Raw genomic sequence first — 27,299 nt, 5'->3', positions numbered from 1 at the left:
TCCAATTTTTTTTCTGCGGTCTTGGCTGATTTCTTTTGATTTTCCCATGATGTTAAGCAAAGAGGCACTGACTTTGAAGGTAGGCCTTGAAATACATCCACAGGTACACCTCCAATTGACTCAAATTATGTCAATTAGCCTATCAGAAGCTTCTAAAGCCATGAGAATTTTCCAAGCTGTTTAAAGGCACAGTCAATTTAGTGAATTATAAGTGAAATAATCTGTCTGTAAACAATTGTTGGAAAAATTACTTGTCATGCGCAAAGTAGATGTCCTAACCGACTTGTCAAAACTATAGTTTGTTAACAAGAAATGTGTGGAGTGGTTGAAAAACGAGTTTTAATGACTCCAACCTAAGTGTATGTAAACTTCCGACTTCAACTGTATATTAACTGTGTCCGTCCTAGTTCGCTCATTAACATCTTAAACGAAATTACGGATCGCCTCTTATCCACTCGTCATCCTCTTATGCCATAGTTTGTACATCTCAATTGTCAATAGAAATCACATTTTATTTAATATTTAAGCAAGTCAGCCATATCAGCTATGTTTTTTAAGGTAGTAAATGAGGCTGAATGAACTGCTTTGCTGGCAAACAAGGCTCTGCTGACAGCCAGGTGTAGCAGTGGTGAGATGTTGGGATTCTGCTGTTGGAACAGCTTTATGTAGGCCCTAACAGTTTGTGGGCACCGTTTGTCACCGTTATCGTGCAATTATTGAATTGTTTAGTGTTGTGTTAGCTTTGCTGGCATGGTGTTTAATGGCTTTGCTGGCATGAATCTAAAACAAATTGGGTGACTTTGCCCCACCAAGATTGTCATGCTAAAATCGCCACTGGACTTTATGACAATGATGGTCAGCCCACATAGCCTTAAAGCTGATCGTAGGCTTGCCTTGCCTTGCTTTGCCATCTCCTCTTCTTCCCGCTGGCCTGTCGCATTTTGTATCAGAGATCTAAAGGATCCTCCTCTTGGCGCCGCACATATAAAACCGGTGGCGTGCCACTCCCGGACACTGAGTCCAGAGCCTCACCCACGCATGCGTCGCGGGTTCAGCATCCTCTGCGCTGACCAGCTCAGTGGAATTAACCACACATCACCTACCAGACGAACGTTCTCTCCTCTTTCTTCCAGTAAGTGTGCCCGGAGTTTTTATTCGTCTAAATTATTATTTAAGCAGCGCATTATTTTTTTGTTGTTGTGTGCATTAATAATTAAACGGAATTGCTAGTTTTTTTAATTATCTAGGAGATATTCGGAAAACTTGCGTTAGTTTTTTTTACAAATCTTATACTTTTCCTACAAAGTGCATGATTGAAATTCATAATTCGACTTCCTAATTTATACGTTTTTTGGGGGGTGAATTTAAAAAAAACATTTTCGCATTCATGGTAGGCTACACAATCAATGCAATGCGATTGCTTTTCGATGTTATGCTCAGCACGCCCACAGTCTAGGCTACCATAGGCTACCTCATTAGAATGTGCGTGGGACGGGTGCCAAGGACCACACCCATTTAGGCTAGCGATCTGGGAGGATGTGCTTAGTGCCTGTGCTGTAAGGGACACAAGGGCCATTAGGGAGAAAGCAGAGGAAAGAAAAGTAAATCACGTAAACAACAGGTGATGTAGCTAATGATCAAAATAAAAATAAATGTTGTCCCTTATAATGCACCTTGAAGAATGTGACTACTTTGCATTAGTTATTGTTCTGATGTCAGGAATTGGATGTTAATACAGTAGCATTGCTTTAACAGTGCTTGACAACGTTCCATTTTCTACATGATGTATTGCCTTTGTGTAGCAGGTGCAGGCTGCCAGTGCTGTGACTGCTCCAGGGTGTTGGTCAGTGGAGCTGCAGACGACTGGTCAGTGGGTGTCTGTCTGGCCTGTCTGTCTGTCTGTTTGGGTGAGCAGGACAGGAGGAGCCATGGCTAACAGGGGACCCAGTTACGGGCTGAGCAAGGAGGTGCAGGAGAAGATAGAGCTGAAGTATGATCTGGACCTGGAGGCCCGGCTGGTGGAATGGATCGTAGCTCAGTGTGGGGGGAACCTGGAGAGACCACAGCCAGGCAGACAGAACTTCCAGACCTGGCTGATGGATGGAACAGTGAGTATGCATGAGAATGAATAAGCTCAATACGATTCACTGATTGACTGGACAGCGGTCAGTGATGTATAATTGATCGCTTATATAACCTAACAATGACATCAATGTATGCTCTCCTCTGCCTTTTTCTTTGTTTATCTCTCCCTCTTTTCATTGATCAATCTCTTCCTTTCTCCCTCTACTTCTTCTCTTCTTTATCCATGTATCTGTATTCCCCTTACTCCACCGTTCTCTCCTCCTCCCTGTAGATTCTGTGTAGGCTCATCAATAGCCTGTACCCGCGTGGTAATGAGCCCATCAAGAAGATTCTGGAGACCCAGATGGCCTTTAAGCAGATGGAGAAGATCTCCCAGTTCCTGCAGGCTGCCGAGGCCTACGGAGTAATCTCTACAGACATCTTCCAGACAGTGGACCTGTGGGAAGGTGGGCTGCACGTTCACGGGCACATATAACCTGTTGAGGCTAGGGGGTGCTGTTGTCACTATTTATGGAAATCGTGTAATTTTTAAACGGCTTCCTACTAAATTCTTGATCGTACAATATGCATATTATTATTATTATTGGATAGAAAACAGTCTCTAGTTTCTATAGCCGTTGAAATTTTGTCTCTGAGTGGAACAGAACTCATTCTACAGCAATTTCCCTGACATGGAGTCATATTTCACACATTTTGGCCCCTGATCTGGAGTCAGTTTAAAGGCCACTGTGAACGCTATGAGCATACAGACACTGCTTACGTCTTCCCCTGGATGCCTTTACGTGATGACGCTTTGAATGGTGTCGATTGCGCAATCACAGCCCCTATAAAACAAAAACACGTGTAGGTAGGAACTCTTTTCCAGATGCGTCGGGCGCGCGGTGGACACCGACCTGCTCTTTTTCCAAGCATTAGTGTAGCCAGTTATATTTCTCCGGTCATGTTTCTACTCGTTATAGGAGTTAAAAACATCATAAGGTAGTTAATTTAAACCGTTTTATAGCAATTTATATCCGTTTAGTGCGATTTTGGGACATTTATTTCTGAGACACTGTGAATCTCTGGGCACGGTTCCAGTTCATGCCGAACGCAATGGGCATTTCTACATGGCAAGAGGACAGCTTTCGACCAAAAGACGATTAGACCCAAGAAAGGATTCTTTGCCCAAGATTCTGATGGAAGAACAGCTCAAAGTAGGAACAATTTATTATGATAAATCGGGTTTCTGTCGAGAAATGTTAATCGCTTATGACGCCATTTTGTTTGACGTAGCTTCGCTTGGCGCAAACTGTATTGAAAAGGAAGGATAATTTAAAAAATGTAAATCAGCGATTGTATTAAGAATTAAATTGTCTATCAATCGCTGTCCACCCTATATTTTTTAGTCACGTTTATGAGTATTTATGTATACGACTAGATCACTGTCTAATATGGCGCACGACATTGTCTGACCAGCTGGGCAACTTTTGTCATTGTCTAACCATGATTTTGGTGGCTAAATATGCACATTTTCGAACAAACTGTAAATGGATTGTGTAATATGATGTTACAGGAGTGTCATCGGAAGAATTCTGAGAAGGTTAGTGAAAAAATTAATATATTTTGGCGATGTTTACGTTATCGCTCTCTTTGGCTAGAATCAATGCTCTGGTAACGTTTGCATATGTGGTATGCTAATATAACGATTTATTGTGTTTTCGCTGTAAGACACTTAGAAAATCTGAAATATTGTCTGTATTCACAGGATCTGTGTCTTTCGATTAGTGTATGCTGTGTATTTTTACGAAATGTTTGATGATTAGTAATTAGGTAAACACGTTGCTCTATGTATTTATTCTAGTCCATTTGTGACGGTGGGTGCAATTGTAAACTATGACATCTACCTGAAATATGCACATTTTTCTAACAAAACCTATCCTATACCATAAATATGTTATCAGACTGTCATCTGATGAGGTTTTTTCTTGGTTAGTGGCTATCAATATCTTAGTTTAGCCAAATTGGTGATAGCTACTGGTGTTGGTGGACAAATAAAAGATGGTGTCTTATGCTAATGTGTTTAGCTAATAGATTTACATCTTTACATATTGTGTCTTCCCTGTAAAACATTTTAAAAATCGGACATGTTGGCTGGATTCACACGATCTGTGTCTTTCATTAGCTGTATTGGACTTTAATGTGTGAAAGTTAAATATTTAAAAAATATATATTTTTTGAATTTCGCGGCTCTGCCTTTTCAGTGGAATGTGGGGGGGGGGGGGGGGGTGTGCCGCTAGCGGCACCCCAGTCCTAGACAGGATAAAGTCTCCATAAATCCGGGCGAAGTTGATATGCTTCTTCAATGACGCAGAGTCTCACACTTGCGTCTCTGCTGAGCTCTGTCTGCCTGTACATGACCATCAATACTCACAATGAAATTTACAACTCTTTATAGTCCAGCAGGGGTACATGGGTAAAATCACTGGGGAAACCAAGTCAAAAAACAAAAGCATATTACAACCTATGTGTTGTGATAATTGCATTGTTTGCTCTGTAACCTGTTAGTTCATATGCCTTGACACTGTGATATATAGGCCTAAAGGCCGAGACAATAAGAAGACACAGTGGCAGAATAAATTCAACCACACCTCTGTTTCATCACAAAACTGGAGAGTAACCTCTGTCTGGTGAAGTCCACAAAGCATATTGAATGAAACAGTTACATGACTTACAGCATGGTCAAACAAGCTAAAGTTTCCGACATTCTCAGACTACTGAACAACTATTGATTTAGAACACCAGAGTTACAGTAAGTCACAAAGAAAACAGGAGTTGCCTCCACTTTTCCAGCACCATTTCTACAACATTTCAACAGCATCACATCACCTATGCTTAGTCTAATTCAGTGACAACTAAAGGATACCAAAAACAATTTAGTCCAATCAACATAAGCTAAATATCATTTGGCTGTACATGGTACTAATTTCTGTGTGTGTGAGAGTAGAAAAAATATGTTGACCCACCTTACTTGTAGAGAAATGCCAATGCCATTCTCCTCTCTTTCATGTTGAGAAACGGTCTATCACTCTGTCATACAGTACATGCTTTTAGTTTTGTTGTCCTAGGCTACCTGACTAAAATGCTAGTTTGCTAGCCTAACTTCCTTTCATGGGCAAAGATTAGGCAGCTAGTTAACATTAGTATACTACATCTAGATACAGATTGAACTTCCATTTTCTCAAGCCAGAGGCACAATGTATGAATTTATGGTTGGATCAGAATCGCCGTTATAATCATTGGCCAGTATGGAGAAATAAGTAAAACCACATGGCTAATTTAGGAAAGGGACAATTTTACCTAGCTAGCTAGCCACTGGAGGACAACAACACAATGAGATGCAACAATACAAAAAAAGTTCTGTCAATGATATTTGGCTTTTAATGTGATTGGTGTGAAGCCAAGTCCAAACTGGTTTCCCTTGACACTTTTTTTGGGGGGAGGGGGTGCACCAAGACCATTCACAGTTGGACTCACTCAGTCTAGCTCAATGCTGATTGGCTAATATAGTATACTTTTTTTATCAAGGGAGGCCAAATGATCGTTGGCTTCCCTTTTTTTTCAATGCTACGGGTGGCAACAATATCATACTCTTTTTGGCCACACAGCATCAGATAGATGGCCTAAACATACAGAGACAGAGGGGCGCTGTTTCACTCTGATGCTTTCTCCGGTGAGATACATTCAGCCTTTTGCGAATTGAAGGAAAATTATGAGAGTTGGAAGATACATTATTTTCTTTTTTTCTTGGTAATTTTTGGGGGAAGTCTGGCTTACCTTGGCATCCATGAGTACACACCACTGTTATAGTCCACTATCCAGATCATACATACTCCATGGAAACATTTCAAATATTTTTTGACACATTACTCAAGATGTAGCTGTGTTTGCAGTTGGTTTTATTTGGAACCTGTTTGCCTATTTGATGCCCTGCCTGTTCTTTGCTGTCTGGATGGGGTCCAGTGCTTGTGAGGTTCTGTTCTGTTATGGTTACAGGGCAGGACATGGCTGCGGTGCAGAGAACCTTGATGGCCCTAGGAAGTGTTGCCCTCACCAAGGACGACGGACATTACCGTGGCGACCGAGACTGGTTCCACAGGTAAGGACTGGCCACGACCCCGTTGTTGTGTGAGTGTTGTTCTACATCTCAACTCTCCTGTTTGTCCTGGTCTGTGAAGGAAAGCTCAGGGTTACCGGCGGGAGTTCTCTGAGGACCAGCTTCGTCAGGGCCAGAGTCTGATTGGTCTACAGATGGGCAGCAACCGTGGGGCCTCGCAGTCTGGCATGACGGGCTACGGATCGCACCGCCAGATCATGTAGAGACACCAGCCAGCTGCTCAGCCAGCTGCTAGCCACTCCCTAGCCTGGCGGTGTACTCCAGTTACTGGACCTCCAGAAGAGAGCTCCACCACACTTCCTGAACCTCATGAAATGACCCAACCCCTTTTCCCCCTTCCAGAGCAACACCAGCCATTCATTCATACATACATATATACATACATACATACATACATACATACATATACATATATACATACATACATACATATACATACATACATATACATACATACATACATACATACATACATACACATACACACATTTCTAATGTTCGTCCCCAACACCCAAAAAGGGTGCTCTATATACCCCAACCACACCATGATTCCTACAGACCTCAGTAGTTTCTGCTTACCCCACACCCACTCTCCAGTCCTCCTTGGTCCTGCTCTCTCCATCCATATAGTCCTGCTCTCTCCATCCATGCAGTCCTGCTCTCTCCATCCATGCAGTCCTTCTACAAAAGTTGTCCTTCTACAAAACAAGCAAATAGTATTTTACACTACTATCAAATATAAGAGCAAGACCATGTTATAGTATGTTACATATTTTAATTATTTAACGCTTTATTTGTTTGTTTGTATGTACAGTAAGTGTGTCTGAGTCATTGTATAGTCATGGAGGGTTTGCTATACCTCATGAGATGTTTCATGTATAACCGAATGGAACTCAATGAGCGATGATGCCTCTGCTGTCTTGTGTTAATTATGTGAAGACTTTGCAGTAACTGCTGTAACCAAATGACCATCACGTTGTGCCTGGTTAATACAGCAAACAGACATTAAACTATGCCTTATATAAGAAATGTCACCCATCATAATGCAGAGGAATTCAAAGGCATGTTTTCAGTTCTGTTTTTTGACAAACATTCTGTGCTGTGGATTTATAACATATGTGTAATTATAATGTATGTACTGGATGTGTCCATGTGTGTTTCAGCCAATCCCATGATTGTTGAAGAGCAGTGGTGGAAAAAGTACTTAATTGTCATACATGAGTAAAAGTAAAGATACCTTAATAGAAAATGACTCCAGTAATAGTGAAATTCACCCAATGAAATACTACTTGAGTAAAAGTCTAAAAGTAATTGGTTTTAAGTATACTTAAGTTTTAAAAGTAAATGTAATTGCTAAAATATACTTGAGTATCAAAAGTAAACGTATAAATCATTTCAAATTCCTTATTTAAACAAACCCGAAGGCACCATTTTCTTTTCTTTTTTATTTACGGATAGACAGGGGCACACTCCAACACTCAGACATAATTTACAACAAAGCATGTGTGTTTAATGAGTCCACCAGATCAGAGGCAGTAGGGGATAAGTATGTGAATTGGACCATTTTCCTTTCCTGCTAAGTATTCAAAATGTAACGAGTACTTTTGGTAAAAGTAAAAGTTGTCCAAAATATCTAAAGTAAAGTACAGATACCCCCAAAAATGAATTAAGTAGTACATTGAAGTATTTTTACTTAAGTACTTTACACCACTGTTATAGAGCCATCTTGTATGAAAGTGACACAAGGATCATTCTGTTCCTGGCCTGATAATGCTTGTTTATATATTTTTAAATATAATTTGTCATGTTTACATTAAGAAATATGTTTATATCTGAAATCTTGTGTGTAGAGAATATGACAAATCCATGGATAAAAACTGATTCTGGAAAAATCTATTTTTCTGATCTGTGAAATATACTAAAGTCATCGCTCTTAGACGTCTTTATATTTGGTTGTCTAATATCTTTTCCAATGGATTTCCATCATCAGAGAAGTACCAGACTTCTAAGGAATGCTATCTGTGAAGATAATGTTGCTTAAAACAAACACTCCTCCTAGGCATTCCATTCGGGTTAGGGATGGGTGTGTAGGTTCTAGAACAGTAACCGGAAAGGTCAGAGTTGATGGCAATGGTGTAATTTATGGGGTCAAGCATTTAACAATATTGCTGATGTTGATGTTTCAGATGCAGAAGATAAACACACATACGTTAACATCTCCCCATCCCGAGTGTCCCTTGTCTTGTTCTGTTGCTAATGATTTCAGTCGCTAACTAAGGGACATTTTATCATACATTGACATTCAAAATGAAATCATTGAAGAACAATTAGGCATCTGAAAACCATCTTACTCTTCATCCCTAATACCCCCTTAACCTTTTAGTTTTAAGATCTCATTCGGGAGGAGCTAGACAGCCACCTGCATTGAAATCCTGCATGTATTGCCTCCCAAGTGGTGTAGTGGTCTAAGTGGTTGAGGTATCACTACAGACCAAGGTTCGATCCCAGGCGGTGTCACAACCAGGAGTCGCCTGGAGTCCCATAGGGTGGGGCACAATTGGCCCAGCCTCGTACGGATTAGGGGAGGGTTATGGCCTCGGGGGCTTTACTTGGCTCATCGTGCTCTAGCGACTCCTTGTGGCGGGCCGGGCGCCTGCAAGCTGACTTCGGTTGCCAGTTGAACGGTGTTTCCGCCGAACACATTGGTGTGGCTGGCTTCCGGGTTAAGCGGGCTGGTGTTAAGGAGTGCAGTTTGGCGGGTCATGTTTTGGAGGACGCATGACTCCATCTTCGCCTCTCCCGAGCCGGTTGGGGAGGTGCAACGATGAGACAAGATCGTAATTGGATATGATGAAAAAGGGGGTTAAAATAACAAATGTAATTAAACAATTTAAAATTAAATAAATCCTGCATGTACTGCTACAGGGAAGCAACACAGAACACCACCATTTTGTTGCCTTGCTACCATCCCTATGGTAACAGATACTGTATGCCCAGCACAGTCCAAGCTGATCATTACCCTGCCAGAGAATGGGGAATATTCTAGAAGGGGACAGGTGATGTGGAACGGGGAGAGGGCTGGACACAGAATAAGTAACCTAAAATAGCCGTTATCCTTGTCGAACCAATGGGATGCCTGGCTTGGCAGTTGGCATGGTGATGTCACCACCTTTCAAGTTCTTGGTAAGGTTTGTGTGGCCTTCTTCGGTGTCTTGGCTCTACAAACATTCAGCTGTGTTCATTCTCCTGCGCTCAGTTTGTATGCATGTGTCTGTGAATGTATATGTGTGTGAGTGTGTGTTGAACTTCATGTGTTGAGCTGGATTAGCCTCTTCTGTATTGTGCATCTAGTGCTGAGAATACTCAACGGGGCTGCTGTGAAGCATTGGCTCTTGAGGGACAATGGTGTGGGTCAAACTCAGGGTCTCTCTCTTGCTCCTTCTGCTGGTTGTGAGATGCATAGCACTGGAAGAACCCAAGAAGAATGAATGTGTTTGTGGACATCCAGGAATACCAGGAGACCCAGGCCACAATGGAATGCCAGGCCGAGATGGACGAGATGGGTTCAGAGGTGACAAGGGTGATCAAGGTAAGACAAAGGCACAACCTCCTCAGTTAGATAGGTCTCAATAGAAACCAGCATTTCTGGTCCATGCTAATGAGTTTTTGAAAGTTCTTTATTCATTAAAGGTGAAATCGGCCTCACTGGACCAACTGGACAGAGTGGCTCCAAAGGAGACAAAGGGGAGCTGGGTAATACTGTATTTTATCATCAAAAATATTTTGTACAGTTATCACTACTGGCTTTCTCTGATAGACAATATAAACACAATTCCTTTATCCTTGCATTTGCAGGTACAGCTGGTCTGGCAGGAATTAAGGGCAGACGGGGTGAGAATGGAGAGAAGGGGCCACCGGGGAAGATGGGGCCCCAAGGAGTCTCAGGGCCCATGGGCCTAAAGGGCCAGAAGGGGGAGCTCGGGTTACCAGGAATCCAGGGACCGAAAGGGGATTTGGGGCCACTGGGGCCTGAAGGGCAGAAGGGGGAGATTGGGCTCCAGGGGGACCGAGGCATCCAGGGGCCCTTGGGAACTCCAGGTCGACCAGGACCGAAGGGAAACCTCGGCCCCCCAGGGTTCAAAGGCAACATTGGTTACCGCGGAGAGCGAGGGAATCTGGGCGAGACAGGAGAGAAGGGAGAGAAGGGGGACACATTCTTCATCCCAAAAAGCGCGTTCTCAGTGGGTCTAACCGAATACACCAAACTCCCACCGGCTAACGCACCGATCAGGTTTGACAAGGTGATTTACAACCGGCAGGACCATTATGACCCACAGACCGGACGGTTCACCTGCGTGGTGTCAGGGGCCTACTACTTTACCTACCACATCACTGTGTTCTCCCGTAATGTAAAAGTAGCATTAGTGAGAAACGGGGTGAAGGTGATCCACACCATGGATAACTATCAGAGCAGTGAGGACCAGGCGGCAGGCGGGGCTGTGCTGCACCTGGAGAAAGGGGACAAGGTGTGGCTGCAGGTGGCTGGAGGAGAGCTCTTCAACGGGCTGTTTGCTGATGAAGATGATGATACAACCTTCTCTGGGTTCCTTCTCTTTGGTGCAGAATAGGGGTTAGGTCCACATGGCTCAGTGAAGTAACATGGGAAAGTTACAATACTTTATTACCACCTGTTACATATGACTTTAATATGACTTTAATATGACGTTAATATGACTTGAATATGTTAATATGATGTTAAGATGACTTTAATATGTCGTTCACATGACGTTAATAGCCTATCTGCACAGTCATTTTAGACAATGACAAAAGCATTGTTAAAATGGTTTGTTATCAAATATGAACATAAACTAAACAACAATTGTGTGTAATATTTTGATGCTGCAACTGATTTCGCCTATCATTTAAGATCATCTCTCTGATAACTCAGCAAACTATGACAGATTTCCTGTGACATGTGTTCTTGTATCTTGTTTGATTTCAATAAAATGTCATACACTGTAAACAATTCACTGTCTTTTAATTTACTCCTATGTACAAAGTAGTAGGGTACACATTTGTGAAGAATATATCAGCTGGTGTAATGTGATATACATTTCTGGGTGCGGGCATGAATAAACACACTTAGGCATGAGGAAACAGGCTGAGCTTTGCAATACTACAAACAACTGGAAGGTCCTGTACTTTTTCAAAGGCATGCCAAATGTCAGTGCCAGAAATGACGTCCGAAGAAGACGCTCGCATTTATTAATCCACAGCTGTTTTTTTTACAATGGAGCGCAACCTACTGTGGGCGTGCTTTACTGCCGTGGTCATGTTTTGTTTAACTGTGATTGGCTGTAGGAGGTGTGGTTCTTTTGCGGTCAGACCACCACAAACATTTTGAAAAACGTAGTTTGAGTGAATTTGGGGTCGTCACTAGTTACTACAACCACAATGTCATAAACCCCGACTCTTTTTACAATTTCTGGTCTGTGTGATTTTAAACCTAACTTTAACCCTAATCACACTGCTAACCTTATGCCTAACCCTAACCTTAAATTAAGACCAAAAAGCTAATTTTAGATTTTATACATTTTTACGATATAGCCAATTTTGACTTTGTGGCTGGGGTAACTATAGTAAAACCGTGAAGGTCGAAAGCAAACTCCACCCCCAAGCAATCACCGCAACAAGTGTACTGATGCTGCCCACCGAAACGACAGCTCGAGCTGCCAATAATCGACCAGCCTCACACACTTGAGTACGAGTACCAATGGATTCTGAGTTTGCTTGAACAACTTTTTAAGTTATTGACTCCCTCTTTTCCCATTTATTCATTTGCATAACCAACGCCGGATGTTTTCTCGCCCGCAACCTTTTACCAAGCCAGCTTTCAATTTTGTAACGTTAAATCTTTTAGAATGTATCGGTTAGCTAGCCAGCTAACTAGCCTACTGTTTAATGTTGCAATTAGTCATTTGTCACGAGACGTTGCAAGCCAGTTTATCAAACAGTAGCCTGCTACTTCCGACATGTTTTCGTGTGTAGTCATCGATTGCAGGACCCAAAATACATTTGGACCTTCAAGTAGCTTACTAACCCTTTTAGTAAAGTGTTTATCGATTATGGCTATCTAATCAACAAAAACAGTTACTGCTTTGTTGATGAGAAATACCGGTGGTACAGGACAACATCAACGACTATGAGAAGGGTAAGTTAAGCAAAAGTAACCAACTTGCCGATGAATGTAATATCAATTTGTTGCATGATAAACAAATGTATGGCTAATATGAAACTGGTCAACTTTTTTTGTGAGTATAAATGTGTCATTCACAGTCAATATTGATCAAATTCGTTTGGGTTCTAGTATTGATTTGTTCCTTTAGCGTTAACTCAAAAGAGGGGGGGTGGTGTAATGTAGGGCATTACTCCCCTGGTTGTTATAGTGATGTGGGAGATGCCATTCTTTGGGTGCTGTGGGGGTTTCGGTAAACTACAAAGTAAGAGGTTTATGCGGAAACTAAGTTAATTAAATATACAAATAAATAAGCACTTTTTCAACGGGTGTTTTGCTGGCTTACGCGAAAGAACAGGAACATAATCGCCTTTACCATCTAATTCTCAGCTCTTTTTCAATTTTCAACATTCCCTGTTACTTCCTTTTCAGTATGGATTTGTAGTTGTAGTAGATTTTTTTCCAGAGGTATACATTTTTGTAAGCTTCTGATTAGTACACGCCCATACACCAGGGAGGTGGAATACCAGAACAGTTCTCTCTCTATGGATGGAACGCCAGGCACACATTCGGGCAAGGGTTCTATACTGTGTCAGGGGAAGAGCTTCATGTCAGATAGATGTTCTGTTCAGTAGTATATCTGAATATATCACACAAACTTTGCTATTTAATTCCAGTATTCAAATATACTGAACAAAAATATACACGCTACATGCAACAATTTCAGTTCATAAGGAAATCAGTCAATTTAAATAATTAAATGAGGTCCTAATCTATGGAATTCACATGACTGGGCAGGGGCACAGCCATGGGTGGACCTGGGAGGGCATAGGCCCACCAGCTGAGGAGCCAGGCCCATCCAATCAGAATGAGTTTTTTCCCTACAAAAACTTTATTACAGACAGAAATACTCCTCAGCACCTGCCTGGCGATCCCGCAGGTGAGGAAGCCGGATGTGGAGGTCCTCTGCTTGCGTGGTTGCACGTGGTCTGCGGTTGTGAGGCGGGTTAGACGTACTGCCACATTCTCTAAAATAACTTTGGATGCGGCTTATGGTACAGAAATCAACATGAAATTATCTGGCTTCTGCTCTGGTAAACATTCCTGCAGTCAGCATGCTAATTGCACGCTCCCTCAACTTGAGACTTCTGGCATTGTGTGACACAACTGCACATTTTAGAGTGGCCTTTTATTGTCCCCAGCACAAGGTGCACCTGTGTAATGATCATGCTATTTAATCAGCTTCTTGATATGCCACACCTGTCAGTTGGATGGATTATCTTGACAAAGGATCAAATGCTAACTAACAGGGATGTAAACACATTTGTTCACACAATTTGAGAGAAGTAAGCTTTTTGTGCATATGGGCATTTTCTGGGATTTTGTATTTTAGCTCATGAATCATGGGACCAGCATTTTACATGTTGCGTTTATATTTTTGGTCAGTGTATTTGCACTGGTGTAGGAGACTGTTTCGGGTTCACACAGTATAGCCACTTGTCACAGGAGTGGCAGTTACATGGAGTTTTTATGTTTGAACTTTGCCTCATATAAATGTCCTTGTTCTCAGAGAAGCTTATGTCAAAGGTCTATCAGTGGGATTGATTTGATACCCTGCTATAACTGGTTCTGTGTCATCCTGGAAAGAGGTTGCCTGGGCCCCTCAAGTGTTAGTAACTTCACCTCCACACTAACTATATGTGCAGTGTCCCAGACCCGTTTTACTGTAGGCTATTTGTATGTAGAATGTTAGTGTCTTGTTGGGTCAGATATTTATGTGTGCAGCATTCCTACAAGTCCTAGTGTTCATAGTAGCGTTTTGTCCTCTGTTCGCTGTGGTTGGTGTTGGGTTTCCCATTCAGGGCTTTCTGACAGACTATATCAGGTGAGTGAATGAATGAGACGGAGAAAGTGGGTGACACTCTCTACCCAATACCTGGCTTCCCACGATCAAAGGGGGGCGCGGTCTCTCTCAGTATGCCCTCTGTCATTGGACAAAAAGAAGAGAAACTGGGCCGTTGTGAGATATTAGACTTCAACAAGCTGGCAACAGGTGCCTAGTTAGGAGGGTGTAATGTTACAAAACATTCAGACAGAACTAGGCTATAATGTGTAGATAAAATAGAAATTCTACTTTGCTTCAGAGAATAGGCTATCGTGTCAGCTGCTCTATACAGGACACTTATCTGCAACATCCTGAATGTCAAGGTGTAGGCCACTGCTTGTTAGCACACAGGACTCGGCCTGGTGCTCGTCAGACTAGTCACCAGAAATGCCAAACAACTGTGCAATAGGAGATCCTGGCGTGTCGACAGAGATTAGTGAATCTGAACAGCACTAGGTTTAGAATGATTCTGGTGAACAAGCACACAGACATGACTGCCAGGTCCCAATCTCTGGAAATCACTTTCTCAGAATGTACATGGGGTTTGGTTCCGTTGCATAGACTAGGTGAGTTAGACAGTGTAACGGTTAAAACGACTAGACTATCTGATGAGAGGAAAGTGCATTCTTCTGTCTTCCTCTTTCCCTCCCCAATAGTAGATCAATCTACTATTAACACTGAGCAGGCTCTCTCTGTGTGAGCTAGAGATTCCATCAGATTCCTTGTAATGATGGCATCCAGCGATAATAGTTAGTATTCAGCTTTATATAGCCTAGTAACACACATGGTTCTAAATTCCATGTGATTTTACATGGATCCACCAATATGATGGAATAATCACATTATCCATTCCAATAATCTGGAGTCTGTAGAGTGGGTTTTCAGCAGCTGTAGAGTGGTCGTAAGGCTTCCCTGCTTTGAGTACTATAATGTATGACTAACTCATAGTGTATGTTGCTGACTAGTAGTCTTAATGGCTGCACCGTAGATGAAACCAGTGCTGCACCGACTGGTATAGCCTGCTTAATCAGATTATTCCTGGGGGAGGAACACACACACAGATGCATGCCGGACGGGGCTTGGTGATGGGAGCCATGCGTGTTTCCTTCAACATTTCCTCAGAGAAACTCAGCTTCTCTTTGGAACACAGACTGGTGAGTTTTACATACACAAAAGAAGCGCCCTCTGTGCAGTCTCATGCCCGAAGGTCTCCTACATGCGTATCAGCGTGGCTAACGTGGAAGGTCTCCTACATGCGTATCAGCGTGACTAACGTGGAAGGTCTCCTACATGCGTGACTAACGTGGAAGGTCTCCTAGATGCGTATCAGCGTGACTAACGTGGACGGTCTCCTACATGCGTATCAGCGTGACTAACGTGGAAGGTCTCCTACATGAGTATCAGCGTGACTAACGTGGAAGGTCTCCTACATGAGTATCAGCGTGACTAACGTGGAAGGTCTCCTAGATGCGTATCAGCGTGACTAACGTGGAAGGTCTCCTACATGCGTGACTAACGTGGAAGGTCTCCTACATGAGTATCAGCGTGACTAACGTGGAAGGTCTCCTAGATGCGTATCAGCGTGGCTAACGTGGAAGGTCTCCTACATGCGTATCAGCGTGACTAACGTGGAAGGTCTCCTACATGCGTATCAGCGTGACTAACGTGGAAGGTCTCCTACATGCGTATCAGCGTGACTAACGTGGAAGGTCTCCTACATGCGTATCAGCGTGACTAACGTGGAAGGTCTCCTAGATGCGTATCAGTGTGACTAACGTGGACGGTCTCCTACATGCGTATCAGCGTGACTAACGTGGAAGGTCTCCTACATGAGTATCAGCGTGACTAACGTGGAAGGTCTCCTACATGAGTATCAGCGTGACTAACGTGGAAGGTCTCCTAGATGCGTATCAGCGTGACTAACGTGGAAGGTCTCCTAGATGCGTATCAGCGTGACTAACGTGGAAGGTCTCCTACATGAGTATCAGCGTGACTAACGTGGAAGGTCTCCTACATGAGTATCAGCGTGACTAACGTGGAAGGTCTCCTACATGAGTATCAGCGTGACTAATGTGGAAGGTCTCCTACATGAGTATCAGCGTGACTAACGTGGAAGGTCTCCTACATGCGTATCAGCGTGACTAACGTGGAAGGTCTCCTACATACGTATCAGCGTGTGGAAGTTCTCCTACATGCGTATCAGCGTGTGGAAGTTCTCCTACATGCGTATCAGCGTGTGGAAGGTCTCCTACATGAGTATCAGCGTGTGGAAGTTCTCCTACATGAGTATCAGCGTGACTAACGTGGAAGGTCTCCTACATGCGTATCAGCGTGTGGAAGGTCTCCTACATGCGTATCAGCGTGTGGAAGTTCTCCTACATGCGTATCAGCGTGTGGAAGTTCTCCTACATGCGTATCAGCGTGTGGAAGTTCTCCTACATGCGTATCAGCGTGTGGAAGTTCTCCTACATGCGTATCAGCGTGTGGAAGTTCTCCTACATACGTATCAGCGTGTGGAAGTTCTCCTACATGCGTATCAGCGTGTGGAAGGTCTCCTACATGCGTATCAGCGTGTGGAAGGTCTCCTACATGCGTATCAGCGTGTGGAAGGTCTCCTACATGCGTATCAGCGTGTGGAAGGTCTCCTACATGCGTATCAGCGTGTGGAAGGTCTCCTACATGCGTATCAGCGTGTGGAAGGTCTCCTACATGCGTATCAGCGTGTGGAAGGTCTCCTACATGCGTATCAGCGTGTGGAAGGTCTCCTACATGAGTATCAGCGTGACTAACGTGGAAGGTCTCCTACATGCGTATCAGCGTGTGGAAGGTCTCCTACATGCGTATCAGCGTGTGGAAGGTCTCCTACATGCGTATCAGCGTGTGGAAGGTCTCCTACATGAGTATCAGCGTGACTAACGTGGAAGGTCTCCTACATGCGTATCAGCGTGACTAACGTGGAAGGTCTCCTACATGCGTATCAGCGTGTCTAACGTGGAAGGTCTCCTACATGCGTATCAGCGTGTGGAAGGTCTCCTACATGCGTATCAGCGTGTCTAACGTGGAAGGTCTCCTACATGCGTATCAGCGTGTGGAAGGTCTCCTACATGCGTATCAGCGTGTGGAAGGTCTCCTACATGCGTATCAGCGTGTGGAAGGTCTCCTACATGCGTATCATCAGCGTGACTAACGTGGAAGGTCTCCTACATGCGTATCAGCGTGTGGAAGGTCTCCTACATGCGTATCAGCGTGTGGAAGGTCTCCTACATGCGTATCATCAGCGTGACTAACGTGGAAGGTCTCCTACATGCGTATCAGCGTGTGGAAGGTCTCCTACATGCGTATCAGCGTGTGGAAGGTCTCCTACATGCGTATCAGCGTGTGGAAGGTTTCCTACATGCGTATCAGCGTGTGGAAGGTCTCCTACATGCGTATCATCAGCGTGACTAACGTGGAAGGTCTCCTACATGCGTATCAGCGTGACTAACGTGGAAGGTCTCCTACATGAGTATCAGCGTGACTAACGTGGAAGGTCTCCTACATGAGTATCAGCGTGACTAACGTGGAAGGTCTCCTACATGCGTATCAGCGTGGCTAACGTGGAAGGTCTCCTACATGCGTATCAGCGTGGCTAACGTGGAAGGTCTCCTACATGCGTGGCTAACGTGGAAGGTCTCCTACATGCGTGGCTAACGTGGAAGGTCTCCTACATGCGTGGCTAACGTGGAAGGTCTCCTACATGCGTGGCTAACGTGGAAGGGATAAACTTCTCATTCTTTCACAATTTCAATAAGGTCTAGTGTGTTAAGTTATTTACCCTGAACGTCTTAAGCCTGGCTATCTAGATTCGATCACTCCAATAACAACAGACAACCTGTAAACAAACAAGCAAGCTGAGCAGCTTACCATAGAATCATGGCAGTGTTATTGCTTTTGGGGAGGTTCTGTCTGTTCCATGGCTTAGCTACCAATTTAGAGAACTGCTAGAGAAGTGCCTTTGCCTTCATATTCTCTGTCTAGCCGTCTATTTAGTTTAACTCTCCGTTTATATTTCTGCCCAATTAGCCTTAGCCTGGCCCGGGGCAAGACATAACTCTGCTCTGTATAGGTGAATTGGGGACTGGAGTTCACGAATGATTACAGGTTTATGACCCCTTACATAAGACTGACTTTACCTACCCAAAGAGAAGGAAGTTGATGACCAAGAGATGTGCACCTCCACTCCTGTCCCCTATGGCAGCGTTTCCCACTGTTTAGTGCTAGGGGGTGTGTGTGTGTGTATAGATCTCCAGTGTTTGTGTCTTCTACAGTATGTGTGTGTTTTTCAATATATTGTGGACAGCCTTAGTATGGGAGTCTAATCAGAGGCTGGCTCCAGCTGGCAGCCGTGTGGGGGGGGTCCTCTGCTCTCCTCTCTCTGAGCTCTTAATTAACTCTGGGCCTGAGAGCCAGAGCACCATTTGCTCCCAGACTTCACATGCAACCATGCGGGAACACTGACCTGACCTGCATATTGACCTTCCATATTGTTGAAGCTTAACTTATAGTAAAAATCAAGCCAAAACCATTTATTCCTTTAATGTACGGTGTTAAATAACACTGTGAGAACAATATTTTTGGTGAACAAATGTTTATTTTTGTAGTTATAATAAGGTTGGTAACATGGGAAATCGTTGTGGAAATCCGCAGCTCAATTCAACTACATCATCCACAATGCAATGCTCTCTCTATGGGCTGGCTGGCTAACAACGGCAGATATACAGTGCATTCGGAAACTATTCAGACCCCTTGACTTTCTCCACATTTTGTTATGTTACAGCCTTATTCTAAAATTGATTAATTAGTTTTTTACCCCTCATCAATCTACACACAATAGCCCATAATGGTCAAGCAAAACCAGTTTTTAAAAAAAGTTTGCAAATGAAAGAAACGATCACATTTACATAAGTATTCAGACCTTTTACTCAGTACTTTGTTGAAACACCTTTGGCAGCTTTTACAGCCTCGAGTCTTCTTGGGTATGACGCTACAAGCTTGGCACACCTGTATTTGGAGTTTCTCACCATTCTTTGCAGATCCCCTCAAGCTATGTCAGGTTGGATGGGGAGTGTCGCTGCACAGCTATTTTCAGGTCTCTCCAGAGATATTCGATCGGGTTCAAGTCCAGGCTCTGGCTGGGCCACTCAAGGACATTCAGAGTCTTGTCCCGAAGCCACTCCTGCATTGTCTTGGCTGTGTGCTTAGGATCATTGTCCTGTTGGAAGGTGAACCTTCGCCCCAGTCTGAGCACTCTGGGGCAGGTTTACATCAAGGATCTCTCAACTTTGCTCCGTTCATCTTTCCCTCGATCCTGACTAGTCTCCCAGTCCCTGCCGCTGAAAACATCCCCACAACATGATGATGCCACCACCATGCTTCACCGTAGGGATGATGCCAGGTTTCCTCCAGATGTGACGCTAGGCATTCAGGCCAAAGAGTTCAATCTTGTTTTCATCAGAACAGAGAATCTTGTTTCTCATGTTCTGAGAGTCCTTTAGGTGCCTTTTGGCAAAATCTCCACAGAGGACCTCTGCCACACTGACAGAGCTCCAATCGGGTTCTTGGTCGCCTCCCTGACCAAGGCCCCTTTCCTCTGTTTGGCCGGACGGCCAGCTTCTAAGAAGAGTCTTGGTGGTTCCAAACTTCTTCATTTAAGAATGATGGAGGCCACTGTTCTTGGACCTTCAATGCTGCAGACATGTTTTGGTATCCTTCCCCAGATATGTGCCTCGACACAATCCTGTCTCGAAGCTCTACAGACAATCTGTTCGACCTCATGTCTTGGTTTTTGCTCTGACATGCACTGTCAACTTTGGGACCTTTTTATATAGACAGGTGTGTGCCTTTCCAAATCATGACAAATCGATTGAATTTACAACAGATGGACTCCAATCAAGTTGTAGAATCATCTCAAGGATGATCAATGGAAACAGAATGCACATGAGCCCAATTTCGAGTCTCATAGCAAAGGGTCTGAATATTTATGTAAATAAGGTATTTCTGTTATTTTTAACAAATTTGCAAAAATGTCTAAACCTGTTTTGCTTTGTTTTTATGGGATATTGTGTGTAGATTAATGAGGAACATTTTTAAATATATATCTTTTAGAACAAGGCTGTAACGTAACAAAAAGGGGAAGGGGTCTGATTTAGTTTCCGAATGCACTGTACTTTTGAGGAGATGGGAAACGTTGCCCATGCTACATCAATTGGCCGCGCGGTGCATTCTGAACGATTCTGGGTCAAGGAGCGCTCTCCTTCAAGGAGTGAATGGAGTCTTGGGCGCTAGCTCAAAAACCCAACATTAGCACAAATTGTTTTCAACAAGAAGTACAACACTGCAAATCTTTTCCGAGATGTGAGATAATTAACTTGCTATCTGTAGGATCGTATAGCTTTGGAATCGTGACATTGCATACTTTCGAGGATAATAGGCACGTTTCTTGACTGAGAAGGGGTCGCGTGACACAACGTGAATGGTTAATGTCATAGGAATCCAATGAATGAAGGAACATATCTCCTTTCAATAGTATATCTGGCAACTGCACCATGCAATGCACCTCGCACGAGAGGCAGACAATTAGGAAAAATACCCTCCTGTTAAATTACACATTTCTCAAGGTAGGAATATCGCAAAAATATGATCAATGGTTCATTCGAGAGAAGACATCCTCCTGAGTTATGACATCGGCCAGTATTGAAATCTGACATGTATGATAGACGTTTTCGCGATCTAAAAGTTGTAGTCCCATTAACTTCCAGTGTAGTGATAGCGACTTTATCACAGTGTTATGTAATACCTGCCGTATTTCTGCCTACTTGAACGCCGGTACACATGAAAACATAAAATGACCCAGGGAATCGATGGAACATAACTCGGAGATGAACAAAGACAATATATGATTCAAAATGGGTGAACCTTTCATTTTATGTAGACCTACTTAGTGCTGTAGTATGATTGACGTAAGAGGCTAGTACAGTAGGAGGTTCCACTGTCTTACGCAGCTTATTGTTCTGGCCAGGGTAAAACTACACACACTCATTTTGTTGATCCCTAGATTTGAAGTACTGGCAGGCAGAAACTCCAACTCTTTTGAAAGCGAAACCTGTGCTGTATCCTGCCAAGTGTAGCAGGTCCCAACTGGGTTGTGAATGTTTGCGCCAGGCATAGGGGTAGTGTGCATTGTGCAAGATAGGGTTGGTTGGGTAGGAAGATGAGTTTGAGATAATACATTGACTAGAGGACAGCCTTAGTGTGCCTGTTCAGTGCTCGAGTAGTCTCTTTCATTCACCAACCGTGTGTCTTACTGGAGTACCTAGAAGCCTTCAAGGGTGGTATGCAAGGCTAGAATGAGTAGAGTAGGAATGGTGATAGTGCTTTTCTTCTGTTTACACTAGTGGTCAGAGTGGGTGAGGGGAGCGAGGTTGGTGAACTGTCAACAGAGAAGGTGTAGCATTGAGATAATCCATATGGTGGAAGAGAATGCTAACAGCACATCTTATTCTCACTCACTGGCGCTAGAGATGGAGTGGAAAAGCCAGACAGAGGCAGTCTAATCTATGATAGGCAAGTTAGGTCCTCCATGTAGTATTAACTTTTGCCATTAACTTTCGCCATTAAGTTTGTATTTTATTAAAAGGTCTATAGCAGAGCCACTGTGTGATCAATTGGGTCTGTGTGAAACTACTCAGATCTCAGGTTGGAGATGGAGAAGCAGAGATCACTCCCTCTCACCTCTCTCTGTCTGCCAAATCTGGAGAAAATGGGCAATTTGTTGCATTAATCACAATGGATTAGTGATTCTCATTGCTTAGTCATGCTCACAAAGCCCCTCATCAAAGACTGGCCTGCATTAATCGCTGCCCTACACACACACGCTTACACTGAGGCCCACTGCTCCTTGTCCATAGAAAATATACACCGTCAAAGAGAAATGTACACTGAACTAAAATATAAACGCGACATGCAACAGTTTCTAAGATTTTACTGAGTTACAGTTCATATAAGGAAATCAGTCAATTTAAATATATGCATTTAAACCCTCATCTATGGATTTCAAATCACTGGGAATAGATATATGCATCTGTTGGTCACAGATACATGTCATTTTTTTAAAGTAGGAGCTTGGATCAGAAAATCAGTCAGTGTCTGGTGTGACCACCATTTTCCTTATGCAGCATGACAAATCTCCTTCGCATAAATCAGGCTGTTGATTGTGGCCTGTGGAGAAAACAAGCCCCGTCGCGGACATCGCAAAAAAACAACTTCTTTGCGCGCTTTGAGAACAATACAGTGCCACCGACACGGCCCGCTACCAAAGACTGTGGGCTCTCCTTCTCTGTGGCCGACGTGAGTAAAACATTTAAACGTGTTAACCCTCGCAAGGTTGCTGGCCCAGACGGCTGTCCCCACATGCTTCAAGATGGCCACAATTGTTCCTGTTCCCAAGAAAGCTAAGGTAACTGAACTAAATGACTATCGCCCCGTAACACTCACTTCTGTGATCATGAAGTGCTTTGAGAGACTAGTCAAGGATCATATCACCTCCACCCTACCTGTTACTCTAGACCCACTCCAATTTGCCCCAATAGGTCCTCCTTGCTCCCACACGCAGTTCTGCCCACAGTTCTGCCCTCGCATGTTCTATGGGATTGAGGTCGGGGCTTTGTGATGGCCACTCCAATACCTTGACTTTGTTGTACTTAAGCCATTTTGCCACAACTTATGCTTGGGGTCATTGTCCATTTGGAAGACCCATTTGCGACCAAGCTTTAACTTCCTGACTGATGTCTTGAGATGTTGCTTCAATATATCTTCATAATTTTCCTTTGTCATGATGCCATCTATTTTGTGAAGTGCACCAGTCCCTCCTGCAGCAAAGCACCCCCACAACATGATGCTACCACCCCCGTGCTTCACGGTTGGGATGGTGTTCTTCAACTTTCAAGATTCCCTCTTTTTCATCCAAACATAACGATGGTCATTATGGCCAAACAGTTCTATTTTTGTTTCATCAGACCAGAGGACATTTCTCCAAAACGTACGATCTTTGTCCCCATGTGCAGTTGCAAACCGTAGTCTGGCTTTTTTTTATGGCGGTTTTGGATCAGTGGCGTCTTCCTTGCTGAGCGGCCTTTCAGGTTATGTCGATATAGGACTCGTTTTACTGTGGAAATAGGTACTTTTGTACCTGTTTCCTCCAGCATCTTCACAAGGTCGGTTTTACTGTGCTGTTTTTCTGGGATTGATTTGCACATTTCGCTCAAATGTACGTTCATCTCAAGGAGACCGAACGCGTCTCCTTCCTGAGCGGTATGACGGCTGTGTGGTCCCATGGTGTTTATACTTGCGTACTATTGTTTGTACAGATGAACGTGGTACCTTCAGGTGTTTGGAAATTGCTCCCAAGGATTAACCAGAGTTGGAGGTCTACCATTTTTTTTCTGAGGTCTTGGCTGATTTATTTTGATTTTACCATGATGTCAAGCAAAGAGGCACTGAGTTAGGTAGGCCTTGAAATACATCCACGTGTACACGTCCAGTTGAGTCAAATGTCAATTAGCCTATCAGAAGCTTCAAAAGCCATGACATCATTTTCTGGAATTTTCCAAGCTGTTTAAAGGTACAGTCAACTTAGTGTATAACTTCTCACCCACTGGAATTGTGATACAGTTAATTATAAGTGAAATAATTTGTCTGTAAACAGTTGTTGGAAAAATGACTTGTGTCATGCACAAAGTAGATGTGGTAACCAACTTGCCAAAACTAGTTTGTTAACAAGACATTTTTTGAGTGGTTGAAAAACGAGTTTTAATGACTCCAACCTAAGTGTATGTAAACTTCCGACTTCAACTATATATACTGTATCCTTCACGATCTGTTCTTTGCTATCTATTGCATCTTAGCCACTTTGTCACTGCTCATCCATATATTTTATACTTATATATTCTCATCCCATTCCTTTACTAAATTGTGTGTATTAGGTTTTGTTGTGGAATTTGTTAGATACTACCTGTTAGATACTGCTGCACTGTTGGATCTAAGAACCATAAGCAGTTCACTACACTCGCAATAACATCTGCTAACCATGTGTATGTGACCAATACAATGTTGTCCCACTCCTCTTCAATGGCTGTGTGAAGTTGCTGGATATTGGCGGGAACTGGAACACGCTGTTGTACACGAAGATCCAGAACATCTCAAACGAGCTTAATTGGTGACATGTCTGAGTATGAACTGGGACATGTTCAGCTTCCAGGAATTGTGTACAGATCCTTGCGACATGGGGCCGTGCAATATCATGCTGAAACATTAGGTGATGGTGGCGAATGAATGGCACAACAATGGGCCTCAGGATCTCATCACTTGTGCTCATTGTCCGTATCTTATGCCTGCCCATACCATAACCCCACCACCTCCATGGGGCACTCTGTTCACAATGTTGACATCAGCAAACCGCTCACCCACACGATGCCATGCACGCTGTCTGCCATCTGCCCGGTACAGTTGAAACCGGGATTCATCTGTGAAGAGCACACTTCTCCAGTGTGCCAGTGACCATCAAAGGTGAGTATTTGCCAACTGAAGTCGGTTACGATGCCACACTGCAGTCAGGTCAAGACCCTGGTGAGGATGATGAGCCTCCCTGAGACGGTCTCCGACAGTTTGCAGAAATGATTTGGTTGAGCAAACCCACAGTTTCATCAGCTGTCTGGGTGTCTGGTCTGACAATCCCGCAAGTGAAGAAGCCAGATGTGGAGGTCCTGGGCTGGCGTGGTTACACGTGGTCTGTGGTTGTGAGGCCGATTGGACGTAATGCAAAATTCTCTAAAACAATGTTGGAAGCGGCTTACGGTAGATAAATGAACATTGAATAATCTCGGCAACAGCTCTGGTGGACATTCCTGTAGTCAGCATGCCAATTGCACGCTCCCTCAACTTGAGACATCTGTGGTGTTGTGTGACACACCTGCACATTTTAGTGGCCTTTAATTGTCCCCAGCACAAGGTGCACCTGTGTAATGATCATGCTGTTTAGTCAGCTTCTTGATATACCACCTCAGGTGGATGGATTATCTTGGCAAAGGAGAAATGCTCACTAACAGGGATGTAAACAAATTTGTGCACAACATTTGAGAGAAGTAAGCTCTTTGTGCGTATGGAACATTTCTGGGATCTTTTATTTCAGCTCATGAAACATGGGACCAACACTTTACGTGTTGCATTTATCTTTTTGTTCAGTGTAGATAGGATAGCTGTCACAGAGAGAGAGAGACTGCCAGACACCCTCTCTTTCTCGCTCTCTCATTCTTTCACTCACACACTCAAAGCTCAGAAACACATGCTGTTAACAAAAGAGCAATCTTTTTCTTGCACTCACATATACACAAAGATTTATGTTACTATACTTAGTCAGCAATAATACTGTACTCCACTCAAGATATATTTTATTCATACTTCACAGCAACATATGCATTGCAGACTCATAAATGCATAGTGTTATTGGCTAAACATTATACTGGTAGTGGCACCAATTCATTTGTAGTAAACAAATAATTAGGCCTACTTTACTTTTCTGCATTACTCGTAGTGTTTCCTTAAATTACATTCTGAATTCAATGTGTTTTTATATGTCCCTCTAGCTGCTTCTGGTGTAAATCACTTCCTGAAAGGCCTTTTTCAATTCGACAGTGTACCCCTCACTTGTGTGCCACCTTCAGGGCTGTGTGTATGGTAGCAGGCAGTCTAGTGTTTAAGATAAAGGCAACTCTGGCTATTTTGTACTTGTGTGCTTTAAGGATATGCTAAATAAACCGCTGGATAGACTAAATAGGATTGACTAAATAAACCACTGGATAGACTAAATAAACCACTGGATAGGCTAAATAGGATAGACTAAATAAACCACTGGATAGACTAAATAGGATAGACTAAATAAACCACTGGATAGGCTATCCTACTTAGCCTATCCAGCAGTTTATTTAGCCTACCCTATTTAGCCTACTTGGCCTATCCAGCAGTTTATTTAGTCTACCCTATTTAGCCTACTTGGCCTATCCAGCAGTTTATTTAGCCTAAGTAGGATAGGCTAAATATACTGCTGGATAGGTTAAATAGGATAAGCTAAATATGCTGCTGGGCAGGCTAAATAGGATATGCTAAATCAACTGCTGGATAGGCTAAATAAACCCCTGGATAGGATAAATAAACTGCTGCGTAGGCTAAACCAAACGCTCTTATTTTCACTTGCACAGGTTCCCTGTGTTTTTATAATGTTAATAAAGGGTAATAAAATATTGAAATCAAAGGGCCTTTTAAACGACCAAGGACACTGTAGTAAGAAGAGTAATACAAAGTGTTATGTTATAAAACAAAACTCTCCTTCCAGACTCACATTAAACATCTCCAATCCAAAATTAAATCTAGAATCGGCTTCCTATTTCACAACAAAGCATCCTTCACTCATGCTGCCAAAAATACCCTCGTAAAACTGACTATCCTACCGATCCTTGACTTTGGCAATGTCATTTACAAAATAGCCTCCAACACTCTACTCAGCAAACTGGATGTAGTCTATCACAGTGCCATCTGTTTTGTCACCAAAGCACCATATACTACCCACCACTGTGACCTGTATGCTCTCGTTGGTTGGCCCTTGCTTCATATTCGTCGCCAAACCCACTGGCTCCAGGTCATCTAAGTCTTTGCTAGGTAAAGCCCCGCCTTATCTCATCATAGCAGCAACCACCCGTAGCACACGCTCCAGCAGGTATATTTCACTGGTCATCCCCAAAGCCAACATCTTCTTTGGCCGCCTTTCCTTCCAGTTCTCTGCTGCCAATGACTGGAACGAATTGCAAAAAGTCACTGAAGCTGGAGTCTTATCTCCCTCACTAACTTTAAGC

General features: G+C 43.3%; 3 protein-coding genes across 3 annotated transcripts in view; all 3 read left to right on the top strand.

Moving 5' to 3' along the window:
* Positions 1-1,006: 1,006 nt before the first annotated feature.
* Positions 1,007-8,134, top strand: LOC129859119 (transgelin-3-like). Its single transcript, XM_055928503.1, has 5 exons — positions 1,007-1,132; positions 1,803-2,108; positions 2,357-2,531; positions 6,118-6,220; positions 6,300-8,134. The coding sequence occupies exons 2-5, from the start codon at positions 1,929-1,931 to the stop codon at positions 6,439-6,441; spliced, it is 600 nt and encodes a 199-aa protein (XP_055784478.1). The 5' UTR covers positions 1,007-1,132; positions 1,803-1,928; the 3' UTR covers positions 6,442-8,134.
* A 430-nt stretch (positions 8,135-8,564) lies between these two features.
* Positions 8,565-11,210, top strand: LOC129859118 (complement C1q and tumor necrosis factor-related protein 9A-like). The gene is made up of 3 exons (XM_055928502.1): positions 8,565-9,827; positions 9,929-9,991; positions 10,094-11,210. Exons 1-3 carry the CDS (start codon positions 9,641-9,643, stop codon positions 10,864-10,866), a joined length of 1,023 nt encoding a protein of 340 aa, XP_055784477.1. The 5' UTR covers positions 8,565-9,640; the 3' UTR covers positions 10,867-11,210.
* Positions 11,211-11,951: 741 nt separating this feature from the next.
* LOC129859117 (spermatogenesis-associated protein 13-like) overlaps positions 11,952-27,299 on the top strand; it is a 39,211-nt gene continuing 23,863 nt past the window's right edge. Inside the window, exon 1 of the mRNA XM_055928499.1 lies at positions 11,952-12,449. Coding sequence (XP_055784474.1) covers positions 12,441-12,449 — 9 coding nt within the window. The 5' untranslated portion in view covers positions 11,952-12,440. The remainder of the gene's footprint in view (positions 12,450-27,299) is intronic.

The sequence above is a fragment of the Salvelinus fontinalis genome, chromosome 7 (assembly GCF_029448725.1).
Source record: "Salvelinus fontinalis isolate EN_2023a chromosome 7, ASM2944872v1, whole genome shotgun sequence".
Taxonomy (NCBI): Eukaryota; Metazoa; Chordata; class Actinopteri; order Salmoniformes; family Salmonidae; genus Salvelinus; species Salvelinus fontinalis.
Note: the sequence above shows the minus strand (reverse complement) of the source record. Positions and strands in the feature narration are given on the sequence as shown.

What these genes read in the sequence shown, in the direction of transcription:
- LOC129859118 (XM_055928502.1), top strand. Translation starts at nt 9,641, where the DNA reads ATGGTGTGGGTCAAACTCAGGGTCTCTCTCTTGCTCCTTCTGCTGGTT. An exon ending in AGGTGACAAGGGTGATCAAG is followed by an intron (nt 9,828 to 9,928) that starts GTAAGACAAAGG and finishes TATTCATTAAAG; the next exon opens with GTGAAATCGGCCTCACTGGA. An exon ending in AGGAGACAAAGGGGAGCTGG is followed by an intron (nt 9,992 to 10,093) that starts GTAATACTGTAT and finishes TTGCATTTGCAG; the next exon opens with GTACAGCTGGTCTGGCAGGA.
- LOC129859119 (XM_055928503.1), top strand. Translation starts at nt 1,929, where the DNA reads ATGGCTAACAGGGGACCCAGTTACGGGCTGAGCAAGGAGGTGCAGGAG. An exon ending in CCTGGCTGATGGATGGAACA is followed by an intron (nt 2,109 to 2,356) that starts GTGAGTATGCAT and finishes TCCTCCCTGTAG; the next exon opens with ATTCTGTGTAGGCTCATCAA. An exon ending in GACAGTGGACCTGTGGGAAG is followed by an intron (nt 2,532 to 6,117) that starts GTGGGCTGCACG and finishes TTATGGTTACAG; the next exon opens with GGCAGGACATGGCTGCGGTG.